Source organism: Atheta coriaria, unplaced genomic scaffold, assembly GCF_025399875.1.
Source record: "Atheta coriaria isolate IRGN ID8LTWV9N9 unplaced genomic scaffold, Caltech_Dcor_3.1 hic_scaffold_64_pilon, whole genome shotgun sequence".
NCBI lineage: Eukaryota > Metazoa > Arthropoda > Insecta > Coleoptera > Staphylinidae > Dalotia > Dalotia coriaria.
The window spans coordinates 148,178-164,829 of record NW_027045506.1 but is presented as its reverse complement, the minus strand read 5'-3'; the positions used below and the strand labels follow the sequence as shown (position 1 = coordinate 164,829).

The 16,652-nt window shown below is 37.9% G+C and overlaps 2 protein-coding genes and 1 long non-coding RNA gene across 3 annotated transcripts; 1 reads left to right on the top strand and 2 right to left on the bottom strand.

The window, feature by feature from the left end:
* The first annotated feature begins 2,865 nt into the window (after positions 1 to 2,865).
* On the top strand, positions 2,866 to 3,533 carry LOC135802903 (high mobility group protein B1-like). Its single transcript, XM_065316525.1, has 2 exons — positions 2,866 to 3,229; positions 3,301 to 3,533. Exons 1-2 carry the CDS (start codon positions 2,866 to 2,868, stop codon positions 3,531 to 3,533), a joined length of 597 nt encoding a protein of 198 aa, XP_065172597.1.
* Positions 3,534 to 4,774: 1,241 nt separating this feature from the next.
* Positions 4,775 to 5,184, bottom strand: LOC135802902 (adult-specific cuticular protein ACP-20-like). The gene is made up of 2 exons (XM_065316524.1): positions 5,056 to 5,184; positions 4,775 to 4,996 (listed from the first exon to the last, which is right to left on the bottom strand). Exons 1-2 carry the CDS (start codon positions 5,182 to 5,184, stop codon positions 4,775 to 4,777), a joined length of 351 nt encoding a protein of 116 aa, XP_065172596.1.
* A 3,822-nt stretch (positions 5,185 to 9,006) lies between these two features.
* LOC135802863 (uncharacterized) lies at positions 9,007 to 15,713 on the bottom strand. Its single transcript, XR_010550647.1, has 3 exons — positions 15,596 to 15,713; positions 9,948 to 10,060; positions 9,007 to 9,886 (listed from the first exon to the last, which is right to left on the bottom strand). It is a non-coding gene; the product is annotated as an uncharacterized lncRNA (long non-coding RNA).
* Between the last annotated feature and the right edge of the window lie 939 nt (positions 15,714 to 16,652).

Below are 16,652 nucleotides of genomic sequence, written 5' to 3'. Positions count from 1 at the left end.
GAGGAAGAACGAGCGCAACTGGAGTTGGACATGGAGAAGAAGAAAAAGAAGACTGAGAAGGCGAAGAAGAATTTTCTCCTTCTAAGGCTAAAGCTGACATTATGCGCGAGACGAAAGACGCGAAAATCACAGAAATCGCACGCATTGGTGGTCAAAAGTACAAACAACTTTCCGAAGCGGCTAAACAAAGCTACTTGGACCGTGCTGCCGTAAGCATGCGCAAATACGAACGTAAAGTCGAACAATTCTATGAAAAACATCCACTCAAGACTGAAGTGGTCCAAAAGTACCCAGGACCAAAGAAACCACGCACTGCATATATTTTCCTACATTAATTAATATTTTGTCATTAATAATGATGAGGATGCTCAGCATGACCAGAATATTTGACATCAGCATTGAAACCATTGTGTTTGTCAGCGGTGTAATGAACAATACGGGTCCTGCCATCGGGCTGCTCCAATTTGTACCATCCCTTGACGACATCCCCGTCGCGTTCCTCTTCGGCTGATTTCATATCATGGGTGTGGTGGTCCTCGACGCCATATTTGTATTCGTATTTTGGGTGGTGCTAAGTAAAGGACACAATCACTTTTATTATATTACCGTAATATGTACCTTAAATAATTTACATGTGGTTCATGATGATCATGGTGATCATCGTGGTGATATGAATGCTCTACGTGATTGTTGAAAGATGCGTAGGAAGAAGCATGATGCTCAGCAACAACGCAGGCCACTAGGGCTACAAGAACAAAAACTTTGAACATTTTGATATTTTTTAAGGTGTTTAATTGATGTTTGTCAAATCAATAGTGGAAGTAAACTGATGCTTTGGTATAAGAGACCACTCTAATTTATACCATTTTTGGGCAGTTATGACATAAATTGAAGGCAGTTTTACATTCACAAATTCGTGTGTAATATGCACATTCTGTTTGCGTTAGCAACAGGGGCGTAGCTACCGCCGTATTTGCCGTATCAATTATACGGGGCCCCCAAAGTGTGTAAGAAAAAACCTTTACCTCCATATAAGGGCCTCCAAAAAAAATTTTATACGGGGCCCCGACAAGGCACGCTACGCCGCTGGTTAGCAAATAGGTAATATTAAGTTAAGAAGGTATGCGTAATTATTAATATTTATATTCAATTATATTATAGATGTTGTTGAATAAAAATGGATCCATTTTATATGATGATTCAATTGAGGTTGCGTTATAAATTAATAAAGTTTAATAAATAAGTGCTTGAAATATTTTACATTACATATTACTCTGGAATACTTAATATAATACCTCCAACTGTATATACCCTCCAACTTCTCACCTCTTCTGAAAGTGCCTTAAAATGCCCTTCAAAAATGAAAATTTTTTGGAAATTTTGACAACCAGCTGTGGAAACATTCTGTTTTTTGTATGTAGTGAACTAAATGACTTTCTTATAGTTTCTCTACGCCATAATAGAGTCAGGGAGTTTATCTATACGACGCATACCTTTTCAACCTTTCAGCTCTTTCGGAAGTGCCCGAAAATGCCCTTCAAATATGAGCAATTTTAGAAAAATTTGAAAAATAGTGTGGAAAACACCCTGTATCTCGTAAACAAATTGACTATCTTCTAGTTTCTTTACGCCAGAAGAGAGTCAGGGAGTTTGTCTACACGATGCATACACCTCATACCTTCCAGCCCTTTTTGAAGTGCCTTAAAATGCTCTTCAAAAATGAGCAATTTTAGGAAAATTTGAAAACATGGTGTGGAAAATATTTGTTTGAAAATATTTTGTGTTAAAATATTTTTCGGTTGAAGAACAGGGTCGATTTTTTGGCGATTATATCAAGAATAAAAAGGTCTACGAAAAACAAATGCATTTTTCGAATCGAATTATTTCAAAATTAATCCCATTACACTTCAAAATAAAGCTTGTACACACGCAGAGGTAAAGCGTGAGTGATGTTCCGTCGGCCGTCGGATACTCTTTTTGTATCATACGCGTATTTCATATTTGTGTCTGTTTGATTACCTACCGTTGATTTGCAATACGTATTCGATTTTTCGTTTTTGTTTAATGTACAAATTAAAAAGATTAAGATTGTCCTGTGCTGTCGGTTGCGTTCTTAATTCTTTGGCTGCTATTTTCGGTAAAACAGAATCTGTTTTTGTGGAAATAAAATATTTCGTCATAAAAAAAGCAAAAGATTTCTCTTTTTTATGTCAAATGCAGCTTTCACGAAAATTTGCAAATAGGGCCTAAACGGTTAATTTTAGAAAAAAAATTACTAAAATAATCGATGTAGAATTAAAAGAACTGTTTAGTATTTATTATCCTAACATTGAACGTACAGTGTCAATTTGCAATTTTAAAGAAAATAGGTGTTTACACGTCAATAGAGCTTTAATCTATAGGTAATTTCGTTACTGGTGTCCGATTCATAATTTAATCGAAATTAAAAGTTCCATGCATTGTACGAGTACAATTCTTTTCATGTTCTGCACACTGTACACTGAATGTTTTAGTGTTTACAAACAAACAAGTTTTCTTATCTCGTGCAATTTTTGTGCGGTCGACACGCGCTTGGCTTGCCTACCACGTCAGTCTCATATTTGTCGTCGGGTGATGTGCACGCACATTTTCTTCAGAATAATTTGAGTTCCTTAATTTCTTCGCGTCATTACGTAATATTTCTAAATGCTCCTTCCCTTGTGCGCGAGCTATGTGCGGCGTTCGTCAAATGCGAATTGTTTATACGCAGAGGTAAAACGTGAGTGATGTTCCTTCGGCCATCGGATACTCTTTTTGTATGATACGCAATTTATTGGATAGGCCGAAGCGGCTAAACAAAGCTACTTGGACCGTGCTGCCGTAAGCATGCGCAAATACGAACGTAAAGTCGAACAATTCTATGAAAAACATCCACAACTCAAGACTGAAGTGGTCCAAAAGTACCCAAGACCAAAGAAACCACGCACTGCATTCACACTGTTTCTGGAAGACCACCTCAGCAAAGAGGAACATGTCGCTGATAAAAGCGCATACAAAATGGCGTCGAAACAAGCATGGAGCAAAATGTCGGCTAAAAAGAAAGTGCCATGGATTAAACAAGCAGTTGCCGAGCATAGAAAGTACTTGGACGAAGTTCAAGTTTATAACTTTTCACATCCTACTGAAGTAGTGAAGCCATTGAAGACAATCCTCAACAAAGAAGGGCTTCAAATGTTGAATAAATCCGAAGGTAAACCATCGAAGCCACCAACATCTTATTTTCACAACAATTGATGTCATCGGGTGAGTTATCGGGATTAGCTGCGAAGGATCGTGTGAAAACCATTGCAGCAAAATGGAATCAAGTGAGCAAAGAGGATCGCGATGAGTACGAAAAGAAATTGAAAGTGATACAAGAAAAGTACAAAAAGGAGAAGAAGAAAAAGAAGACTGAGAGACTCTTCACCTTCTCAGTCTTCTTTTTCTTCTTCTCCATGTCCAACTCCAGTTGCGCTCGTTCTTCCTCTGGTAATTTATCCAGGTATACTTTATAATCCTTCAATCTGTTTCAAAACGTGATGTGTAAGTATTACTTAATCATATAATATAAATAAAACAAAAATGTTGAGAGGGCGCTTCCACGAACTTTCGCCACCTTTTCAAGAACAAATTATATTAGTGGGATCCACTAAAACACCCCAATTAGCCAAAATTGGTCTAGGCGTTGTTGAGTGAAGCAGTTACCAACACATTTTGCGATTCATTTTTATATTTTAGATAATAAAATTATTAATTTTAAGTGTATTTGGCACGATTAGTTCAGTTAATCAAGTTTTACATACTTACACACTTATAATATGTAAGTTACTGTTTGTCTACACTAGAATTTATCTAGAAATTACAAATAATATATGGCAAAACAACGTTTGCCGGGTGAGAACTAGTATAATATAAACAGTGGCGGATTACGGCCTAGGCGCACTAGGCGCGCGCCTAGGGCCCCGGCTGCTTGGGGGGCCCCGGCTGCCTGAGGGGCCCCACTGGCACTTATATGTCCCATATAGACATAGTAATTCCACAAATACTTCATCAGTTGGTTTTGACCTCAGCCTTTATGAATAGCGTATTGGTTTTCACTTGGCGCCCAAAACGGCATTTCACACGTGTTCGCAAAGCAACCGTCACGGATATATAGCTGACTTAAAACTTTTTATCTCCGATTTTATTTCTTTATGGCAAACTGTTTAAAATAAAATTTGGATGTTTTCTGCCACGAATTTTTGTGACCTTTTCTTGAATATTGCGTTAGAAAGTTGTAGCTATAATGCGAGTAGTATATTGCCATTTTTTTTAAATTTCGAACATCTGTGGAGGAGATGAGTTGAGGAATATTCCATTGAGGTTGTAAAATAGCGGGTAACTCTCTTTTTTTGAATATTAATTATTTCGTCTTTCTATCATTTTTCACATCTGCGGAACACGTTGTACCGACGTTTATCCTCCTACAATTTTTATCTAGATTTTTGGGGTGGTAGTTGGATTAAAAAAGTATCAATGTTTATAAACAAACAAGTTTCTTTGTTTCCTGCAGTTTTGTGCGGTCGCCACGCGTGCCACGTTAGTCTCATTTTTGTCGTCAGGTGATCTGGATACACATTGTTTGTAGCGCGGATTGTACGCACGCAGAGGTTTTCTAAAGAAGTTTTCATTTCAAAAACTTATTTGAATTAAAGAAATTTTATAAGAAAATATATAGTTTATGGTACATTTGACATAATAACACAGTAACAATCACTTAATAATGATGAGGATGGTCAGCGTGACCGGAATATTTGACATCAGCGTTGAAGCCGTTGTGTTTATCGGCAGTGTAATGAACAATTCGGGTTCTGCCATCGGGCTGCTCCAGTTTGTACCATCCCTTTACAACATCCCCGTCGCGTTTCTCTTCGGCAGATTTGATATCATGAGTGTGGTGGTCCTCGACGCCATATTTGTATTCGTATTTTGGGTGGTGCTAAAAATATTAAGGAATGTAACATATAATAACACCATCTATGTATTTCTCAGTTTTACGTGTGGCTCATGATGATCGCCATGCTGATCTGACTGTTCAACATGATTATTAAATGATGCGTAAGATGAAGCGTGATGTTCAGCTACAGCGCACGCGACCAGAGCAACAAGGACAACAAATTTGAACATTATTTGTTTGTTGTATTTCACAAGTTTTTGGTTGTTGATTGATTGACGAACACAGTTCAACTGGCGAATTATCAAGAATGATATTAGGTATTTATAGTACTTGGCGATGGTGGTGCTTATAGTACTTGGTGTTTAATTATTTTGAAAGGCATTCTATATGTAATGCTTGAATTGATGTTATAATTTCAAAGGTGTATTAATTATTTATTCATAATATTTGATGAGTTTCATAATATTAGTAGAATAAAATGTGTTGTATTTGGTGTTCATTTAGGTTCAAAAAAACTGATAATGTAGGCTATTATTTAGTGAAATAAATTAACCAACTAATTTAGGCAACTGTAATAATGCAAAATATAAAATTTATTTGTTTATAATAATATCAAATTTAAAAATATCAAAATGTTCAACCACGTGTTTCATATCTGTGTATGTCGGATACACCTCCTCCTCAACTACATTAACAACATTCCAATTTAAATTACGCGCCATTTATTACAAAACAAAGTATGTCTTAGATTAAACAGAACGAATTGAATCGGCGTAACGGGATGAGTTCTGGGTGCGCGCTCAACGGTGCTCTCAGAGTGAGTGTCTTCATACATGATTCGCCTTTCCCTCGAAACCTTCGAATCCCTTCTGCGCTTGTCGCTCTTACTCGAGACGCACACCCAGACCACATCGATGCAAGACTGCACCTCCATTAGCTGATTCATCTTCTTATGTCTAGATGGCGTCCTTGTTCGTATTCGAATCCGACACGGCCATCCTGCGCACACACGTCCTCGTGTGGCTTATTCTGTAAAACAAAGTAAATCTCAGAATCTTGTTCGAAAATTTTAATCACTCGGTCATCTCTGACCACATCTCTGTCATATCTCTCTCATATGCAGCAATATTACATTTCACAAAATCACAAAAATAACATGTTACAAAACCACTACAATGGTTTTCAACCCTGCACAATCACTACAATGATTTGCAACATCAAGCACAATCACTAGAATGATTGACTTCTAACAATTTCACAACCACTACAATGGTTGGAAATTCTACTCAGCCACTACAATGGCTGGCAGTTCACAACTAATCACACCAATGATTAGGTCTCATGTCACACAACCACACCAATGGTTGGCAACCTACTCAACCACTACAATGGTTGGCAGTTCACAACTAATCACACCAATGATTAGGTCTCATGTTACACAACCACACCAATGGTTGGCAACCTACTCAACCACTACAATGGTTGGCAGTTCACAACTAATCACACCAATGATTAGGTCTCATGTCACACAACCACACCAATGGTTGGCAACCTACTCAACCACTACAATGGTTGGCAGTTCACAACTAATCACACCAATGATTAGGTCTCATGTCACACAACCACACCAATGGTTGGCAACCTACTCAACCACTACAATGGTTGGCAGTTCACAACTAATCACACCAATGATTAGGTCTCATGTCACACAACCACACCAATGGTTGGCAACCTACTCAACCACTACAATGGTTGGCAGTTCACAACTAATCACACCAATGATTAGGTCTCATGTCACACAACCACACCAATGGTTGGCAACCTACTCAACCACTACAATGGTTGGCAGTTCACAACTAATCACACCAATGATTAGGTCTCATGTCACACAACCACACCAATGGTTGGCAACCTACTCAACCACTACAATGGTTGGCAGTTCACAACTAATCACACCAATGATTAGGTCTCATGTCACACAACCACACCAATGGTTGGCAACCTACTCAACCACTACAATGGTTGGCAGTTCACAACTAATCACACCAATGATTAGGTCTCATGTCACACAACCACACCAATGGTTGGCAACCTACTCAACCACTACAATGGTTGGCAGTTCACAACTAATCACACCAATGATTAGGTCTCATGTTACACAACCACACCAATGGTTGGCAACCTACTCAACCACTACAATGGTTGGCAGTTCACAACTAATCACACCAATGATTAGGTCTCATGTCACACAACCACACCAATGGTTGGCAACCTACTCAACCACTACAATGGTTGGCAGTTCACAACTAATCACACCAATGATTAGGTCTCATGTCACACAACCACACCAATGGTTGGCAACCTACTCAACCACTACAATGGTTGGCAGTTCACAACTAATCACACCAATGATTAGGTCTCATGTCACACAACCACACCAATGGTTGGCAACCTACTCAACCACTACAATGGTTGGCAGTTCACAACTAATCACACCAATGATTAGGTCTCATGTCACACAACCACACCAATGGTTGGCAACCTACTCAACCACTACAATGGTTGGCAGTTCACAACTAATCACACCAATGATTAGGTCTCATGTCACACAACCACACCAATGGTTGGCAACCTACTCAACCACTACAATGGTTGGCAGTTCACAACTAATCACACCAATGATTAGGTCTCATGTCACACAACCACACCAATGGTTGGCAACCTACTCAACCACTACAATGGTTGGCAGTTCACAACTAATCACACCAATGATTAGGTCTCATGTCACACAACCACACCAATGGTTGGCAACCTACTCAACCACTACAATGGTTGGCAGTTCACAACTAATCACACCAATGATTAGGTCTCATGTCACACAACCACACCAATGGTTGGCAACCTACTCAACCACTACAATGGTTGGCAGTTCACAACTAATCACACCAATGATTAGGTCTCATGTCACACAACCACACCAATGGTTGGCAACCTACTCAACCACTACAATGGTTGGCAGTTCACAACTAATCACACCAATGATTAGGTCTCATGTCACACAACCACACCAATGGTTGGCAACCTACTCAACCACTACAATGGTTGGCAGTTCACAACTAATCACACCAATGATTATGTCTCATGTCACACAACCACACCAATGGTTGGCAACCTACTCAACCACTACAATGGTTGGCAGTTCACAACTAATCACACCAATGATTAGGTCTCATGTCACACAACCACACCAATGGTTGGCAACCTACTCAACCACTACAATGGTTGGCAGTTCACAACTAATCACACCAATGATTAGGTCTCATGTCACACAACCACACCAATGGTTGGCAACCTACTCAACCACTACAATGGTTGGCAGTTCACAACTAATCACACCAATGATTAGGTCTCATGTCACACAACCACACCAATGGTTGGCAACCTACTCAACCACTACAATGGTTGGCAGTTCACAACTAATCACACCAATGATTGGGTCTCATGTCACACAACCACACCAATGGTTGGCAACCTACTCAACCACTACAATGGTTGGCAGTTCACAACTAATCACACCAATGATTAGGTCTCATGTCACACAACCACACCAATGGTTGGCAACCTACTCAACCACTACAATGGTTGGCAGTTCACAACTAATCACACCAATGATTAGGTCACACGTTACACAACCACACCAATGGTTGGCAACCTACTCAACCACTACAATGGTTGGCAGTTCACAACTAATCACACCAATGATTAGGTCTCATGTCACACAACCACACCAATGGTTGGCAACCTACTCAACCACTACAATGGTTGGCAGTTCACAACTAATCACACCAATGATTAGGTCTCATGTCACACAACCACACCAATGGTTGGCAATGATTAGGTCTCATGTCACACAACCACACCAATGGTTGGCAACCTACTCAACCACTACAATGGTTGGCAGTTCACAACTAATCACACCAATGATTAGGTCACACGTACACAGCCACACCAATGGTTGGCAACCTACTCAACCACTACAATGGTTGGCAGTTCACAACTAATCACACCAATGATTAGGTCTCATGTCACACAACCACACCAATGGTTGGCAACCTACTCAACCACTACAATGGTTGGCAGTTCACAACTAATCACACCAATGATTAGGTCTCATGTCACACAACCACACCAATGGTTGGCAACCTACTCAACCACTACAATGGTTGGCAGTTCACAACTAATCACACCAATGATTAGGTCACACGTTACACAGCCACACCAATGGTTGGCAACCTACTCAACCACTACAATGGTTGGCAGTTCACAACTAATCACACCAATGATTAGGTCTCATGTCACACAACCACACCAATGGTTGGCAATGATTAGGTCTCATGTCACACAACCACACCAATGGTTGGCAATGATTAGGTCTCATGTCACACAACCACACCAATGGTTGGCAACCTACTCAACCACTACAATGGTTGGCAGTTCACAACTAATCACACCAATGATTAGGTCACACGTTACACAGCCACACCAATGGTTGGCAACCTACTCAACCACTACAATGGTTGGCAGTTCACAACTAATCACACCAATGATTAGGTCTCATGTCACACAACCACACCAATGGTTGGCAACCTACTCAACCACTACAATGGTTGGCAGTTCACAACTAATCACACCAATGATTAGGTCTCATGTCACACAACCACACCAATGGTTGGCAACCTACTCAACCACTACAATGGTTGGCAGTTCACAACTAATCACACCAATGATTAGGTCTCATGTCACACAACCACACCAATGGTCCAATTTGTACCATCCCTTGACGACATCCCCGTCGCGTTCCTCTTCGGCTGATTTCATATCATGGGTGTGGTGGTCCTCGACGCCATATTTGTATTCGTATTTTGGGTGGTGCTAAGTAAAGGACACAATCACTTTTATTATATTACCGTAATATGTACCTTAAATAATTTACATGTGGTTCAGGATGATCATGGTGATCATCGTGGTGATATGAATGCTCTACGTGATTGTTGAAAGATGCGTAGGAAGAAGCATGATGCTCAGCAACAACGCAGGCCACTAGGGCTACAAGAACAAAAACTTTGAACATTTTGATATTTTTTAAGGTGTTTAATTTTAAGGTGTTTTATTTAATTTGTCAAATCAATAGTGGAAGTAAACTGATGCTTTGGTATAATTTATACCATTTTTGGGCAGTTATGACATAAATTGAAGGCAGTTTTACATTCACAAATTCGTGTGTAATATGCACATTCTGTTTGCGTTAGCAAATAGGTAATATTAAGTTAAGAAGGTATGCGTAATTATTAATATTTATATTCAATTATATTATAGATGTTGTTGAATAAAAATGGATCCATTTTATATGATGATTCAATTGAGGTTGCGTTATAAATTAATAAAGTTTAATAAATAAGTGCTTGAAATATTTTACATTACATATTACTCTGGAATACTTAATATAATACCTCCAACTGTATATACCCTCCAACTTCTCACCTCTTCTGAAAGTGCCTTAAAATGCCCTTCAAAAATGAAAATTTTTTGGAAATTTTGACAACCAGCTGTGGAAACATTCTGTTTTTTGTATGTAGTGAACTAAATGACTTTCAGCTCTTTCGGAAGTGCCCGAAAATGCCCTTCAAATATGAGCAATTTTAGAAAAATTTGAAAAATAGTGTGGAAAACACCCTGTATCTCGTAAACAAATTGACTATCTTCTAGTTTCTTTACGCCAGAAGAGAGTCAGGAGTTTGTCTAGACGATGCATACACCTCATACCTTCCAGCCCTTTTTGAAGTGCCTTAAAATGCTCTTCAAAAATGAGCAATTTTAGGAAAATTTGAAAACATGGTGTGGAAAACACATTGTATCACGTGAATTAATTGTTTTTCTTATAGTTTCTTTACGTCATGTTAAAACTATAGAGACCCTTTATACTATGCATACCTTTGTAACCCCATACACCCTTTAGAAATGTCTTAAAATCGCAATCGAATATCGCTATTTTTGTCCAATAAATTTCATTTTTCGGTCGAATTTTTTTGGAAAAATTTTTCGGTCGAAAAACAGGATCAAACTTTTTTACTTAAAACTTTTTTGGTCAATAACCAGGGTCGAATTATTGTGTTAAAATATTTTTCGGTTGAAGAACAGGGTCGATTTTTTTGGCGATTATATCAAGAATAAAAAGGTCTACGAAAAACAAATGCATTTGAATGTTTACATGTGGTTCATGATGATCATTGTGGTGATAAGAATGATCAACATGATTATTGAACGATGCGTAAGAGGAAGCATGATGCTCAGCAACTACGCTGGCAATAAAGAGATTTCCCTTAAAATTAACAATTTACTAAGTAAATTAAGTAAATTTTTCAACAAACTGTTTTAATGTTGTTATTAACCTGCAAACTGAGCAGATGGATCAATTTGCAATATTTGAATTATAAAGCATAAAAAGAAAATTATAAGCATAACCATGCTGATTAAGAGCTGGTTGTTTCAGTGCATTGTAATTGTAATTGCATTGCATTTTAAACGCAGATTAAAGCTCAAAACGTGCTGTTTTGCTAAAATAATCATTTTCAAGCATTTTAGATCGTTGAAATCGTTCAAATAGATTTGTGTTGAAAGTAAGCAGCGCACGTCTACAATTCCTAACTTACCCAGATGTATACAATATCTTTGCTTCAAGAAGTACAGAAAAACACAAAAATATGTCTCCGGATGTGTAAACAAAGACAACATTTTCATAAAACTTTCAAAAAGTCAAAAAGGTCATGATATTCGGTTACTGACTTGTTCTTTTGAATATACATAAGAAATATTTCACAGATGGTCATATATTGGATTTCATATATTGGACCTTTTCTCATTTTTCTAACAACAACTTCATAAAAAAAATTTAACGAGACCAATAACGAGACCAAAAACGAGACTCGGATTGTGGTATCGCTCTCGCCGAGAAATTGTTGAAACACGTCTCGTCTCGGTATCGTCTCGCTTTTCCGAGACGAGACCGAGACGATACGAGAAAAGTCTCGGTATCGCGTGAAGCCCTACTACCATTGTATTTCATTAAACATATTTAATGAATAAACCAAAAATGCCAAATGGCATAGACTGATTCACCTCAAGTATTAGAGGAACACTAAATTTAGGTTTTTTGTACCGTTTTTTTCCTAAAAGTACAATAATTACCACTTAATACTTTTACCAATTCTATCGTATGTAGACACTAAATAAATTGCTACCAATTAACAATATCCTGTAGGTTAAGCTTAAATGTAAGTAGGTACGCAGAACTGTATATATAAATTGTAAACATTTGTAAATATAAATAAACGTTTTCAATCGCAATCGCTAAATCGCACATGTTGCTATGTCGTAGATCGGTGGTTCGATCTCCAGTTATAGAGGGCATTTTTCTCAAATATAAAAATAACAGTTGTAATTTGGGTTGCATATGTAAACTCAAGACAAACAAATGAAAAAATAGAGAAACAGAGAACATAGGAGAAAAAGAAGAAGTAGTGGTAGAGTAGAGAGGAGAGAAAAGGAGATACAAGAAAGAGAACAGGAGTGGAGATCAGATTTTTGAATTTTTTGGCGGCGTGTCGTTATAGAACAGTCATCATTGCTTCGATGCGTTCATTGCGCCCGGCCCATTCTACAGCCACGATGTCTCTACGCTTCATCCCCAGGATACTCAGGATAATCATATGACGGAACAAATAGATGATAGCGACCTAATCATTATGTTAGCGTAAGACATGATGTTCAAGTCAATAACATTGAACAGGGCAATGAACTATCGAGACGTCCACGGCCTAATCATGATGACGTCAATGTCTTAGTAAATAGGTGATAGTAATGTCTTAAGAAATAGTTTGATAGCGTAGGGCGACCGCGGCGTAATCATATGACGGAACAAATAGATGATAGCGACCTAATCATTATGTTAGCGTAAGACATGCGGGAGCTTAATGACTGTAAATGCAAATAATGTAACGATATATATATGGGAGAGATTTTGGAAATAAACTAGTGTCATAACCTGTACCGTGCAGTTCGCTTGCCAGCTACATATCCTTGACTCTCCTCACCAAGAGCTTGTAACCTGTACTCTGCTACATATCCTCAAGCCTTGGTGCAGCTCTTTGTGGCCACCGTCCACAGACTACATCACCAGCAACCAGTACCACGAGCTACCACGCTCCACTTCGCACCACCGCGTGCACAAAGGGAAAATGCAAAATTCAAGTAGGGAAATATACCTATATCTAAAACCACAGTCAAAGTAAAATCAAAGGAAATTAATATACAAGGTGATGGAAAGAGAAAATGACAAAATTTTAAAGAAAAATCCTAATTTTAAGTGGGATTCGAATATTACAAGATTTTCGACATTTATCTCCTAATTTGCATTGACGTAAAATTAGATCAGCGGGGCACAAAAATATAACACCGGCGTATCTCAATAATTTTTCGGGGGTGACACTGCGGGGCCAAAGCGGGGGTAGGGACGCCGTTTACGCGTTATTCGCAAGTACTGTTTCGTGGATATGTGGGTGACTCCCATTAATTAAACAGCTTCTTTATATTATGATCCTTGTGTTTATCAAACAGCATCACCATTAATTTATGATTTTTTCTTCATTTATTTTAAATTGCACACTTATATTTTCTTATTTCTATATTTTGTGGCGTAGAGCATGACGGCACCGTGTGTAGTATTTTAAATACTACTAACTACTACATAGATAGTGGTAGACATAATTGGACTTTTGAGTTTGAACAGTTTATGAACAAGATTAGGATAAAAGCGGGTATTGGGGGTCACTTAAGGGAGAACTCGAATATAATTCCAATTATAAACATAATACTTATTGCAACCGCATTTAAATAGTAGATATTTTTCTACTTCCACCTATAAAACGCCAGTTTATCCACGGTATTTAGACTCAAAACGTGGTACTTTATAAATGGACGGCCAAGCCGTGCATCATATTCATTATGTACTTGCATTATGCATCGGACGGAGCAGCCGCCCGCGCATTTGCCTGCGGAGCAGCACAAGACGGTATGAAATGCCATGCGACGTCAGTCAAATGCTGCTGCTCGTGTCGGAGGGGTACGATAGGAACCGAAGCGTCACATGGGCCGGCGCGCGGCATGGCACTTATAACCTTACAGTTTGTAGTGTGCGAGCAAATTTCGATGATTTCAAATACAAAAGTTGAAAAACAAAAACCGCAACGTGGAACTAAAGTTGAAATACAAACACCGCAACGTGGAACTAGAGTGGAAGTAGAAAAAATAGCGTAAGCACCTCGTGGCTAAACGTTGTTAAAGGCTCGCTACCAATCAATTCTCGTCTGTAATGCCCTCGTTTTACTTAAATAACTATTATTAGAAATAATTTTCAGTCACTTTGACAATTAATTTTGGATATTATAACAGTTTAAAAAAAGGACCATTTTTCCTTATGAATTAAAAATTCATCTCTTAGATATCCAATATAACTAGCTTATTTGATAGAGAATTGTCCGTAGATTTGTTGTTGTTGTTGTTGCGTTGTTTGTTCCATTCTATCTCTTTTAGTTTACACGATATTCGCAATTGAAAAAAAATCGTCAAAATTTGGAAAATTTCAATTTTTAGCACTTTTAATCACATTTTTCGTCTTTTTACCCTACGATATTTAATCATTTTATATTCTAATCTAATAGAGAATTTTCCAATCTTTCAGAATCTGCAATTCGTTGGATTCTAGCGCTTTTAGTTTAGAAGACATTCACTATCAAAAACCGTCGAAATTTTTTTCAATATCCAATTAACTAGCTTATTTGGTAGAGAATTGTCCGTAGATTAAGACTCTGCAATTCGTTCCTGTCTATTTCTTTTAGTTTACGAGATATTCGCAAGTGTAAAAAAATTATGTGTGCAGTTCACACGCGGTAGAAATGAAACACAAATACTAAAATGTAATTATGATGTAATAATATTTATATTTATTATTACAAAAGTAGCAAATGATCAGAGAAAATATTGAAACAGAAAGGACACGTGTGCTAAAACTCACACTATGCTACATAGCTGCTCAATAAGTCCGTTCTGTCGGATAATGCACTTGCACTACAAGCGGTACTTTTGGCCAACAATGTTTCGAATATTGCGAGCAAACTGACATTCTTACGCGCCTGTGATATCTGGCCGAGAACAGGCGTTAATAGCACGTACTCGGAATTAAGAATAGTATATGTATGTATTTCCAATTCCAACTCTCATTGTCGACAAAATTTAAGATATGTTCAAGTCAATAACATTGAACAGGGCAATGAACTATCGAGGCGGCCACGGCCTAATCAATATGACGTCAATATCTTAGTAATTAGGTGATAGAATATTAATCATAATGTCTTAATAAATAGTTGATAGCGTAGGGCGACCGCGGCGTAATCATAATGACGGAACAAATAGATGATAGGGATCTAAACTTTAGGATTTAATAAATACATGTTAGCGTAAGGCATTCGGAGGTCGATATATATATAGTGAGAAATTTTGGAAATAAACTAGAGTCATATCCTGTACCGTGCAGTTCGCTAGCCAGCTACATATCCTTGACACTCCTCACCAAGAGCTTGTAACCTGTACTCTGCTACATATCCTCAAGCCTTGGTGCAGCTCTTTGGGGCCACCGTCCACAGACCACATCACCAGCAACCAGTGCTACGAGCTACCACGCTCTAGGTTACCATTAAAATTACGTCTATTGACATCAAGTACTGCATTTTATCTATAAAATGTACATATAATGCAGTTCAATTAATTGAAATAAAAGAAAGGAAGGTAGTGAACCGCGTGCAGATAAGAACAGACTGAAACGTTCGAAGGTTTGTAGCATGAAGCAGCATGGAGCTGGTTCAACGCGATAAAAAAATTGTTTATACCCAAACCTCAATAAGCACTAAAAGTTAAACAAGAAGAGACAATTCTGAAATTCATCTAAATAAAATGTAACAATATTTCATAACAAAAAGAATAAAACCTGCAATTAACTAAAGATTTGCGGAAATTTATTTTCTCAACTAAATGCAAAAAAATAAAGGGAAACTGGACGAAAAGTATGATACCAAATAAAATAAAACGAAAAACCTCATGCGATTCCATGCTCCCTCACTTATTAAGTCCACCCGTCGGATAATGGACCTATTTTACAAGCAGTATTGTAACCGATAATGTTAAGTACTCTTGAAGTTCTACCATGAACAAACGTGGATTACATATACCTAGGTACCTACTTGCACTCACAATTGTTAGGAATCATATATCCAATTCTATTTCTCAGCATCAAAATAATCCAATAGCCAGCCAGACCGCTCAAACACAAATGAAGACATTAGTTTTATATAATCTCACGTATAAATTAACGCTTGCAAATCACTAAACACATGGATTGTCATTAAGCTCTGACATTTATGCTAATATTTATCATTATATTGTAATGTATTGTATTTTACGATTTAAATATTTTAATCAAAACGCTTTCCACTACATATCCGTCATGAATAGTGAAAAAGTACGGAGAGAAGAAAGGTAAATCGCCCCTCACGAACATTCCGTGCACAAGTAATAAATACCCGTGCAT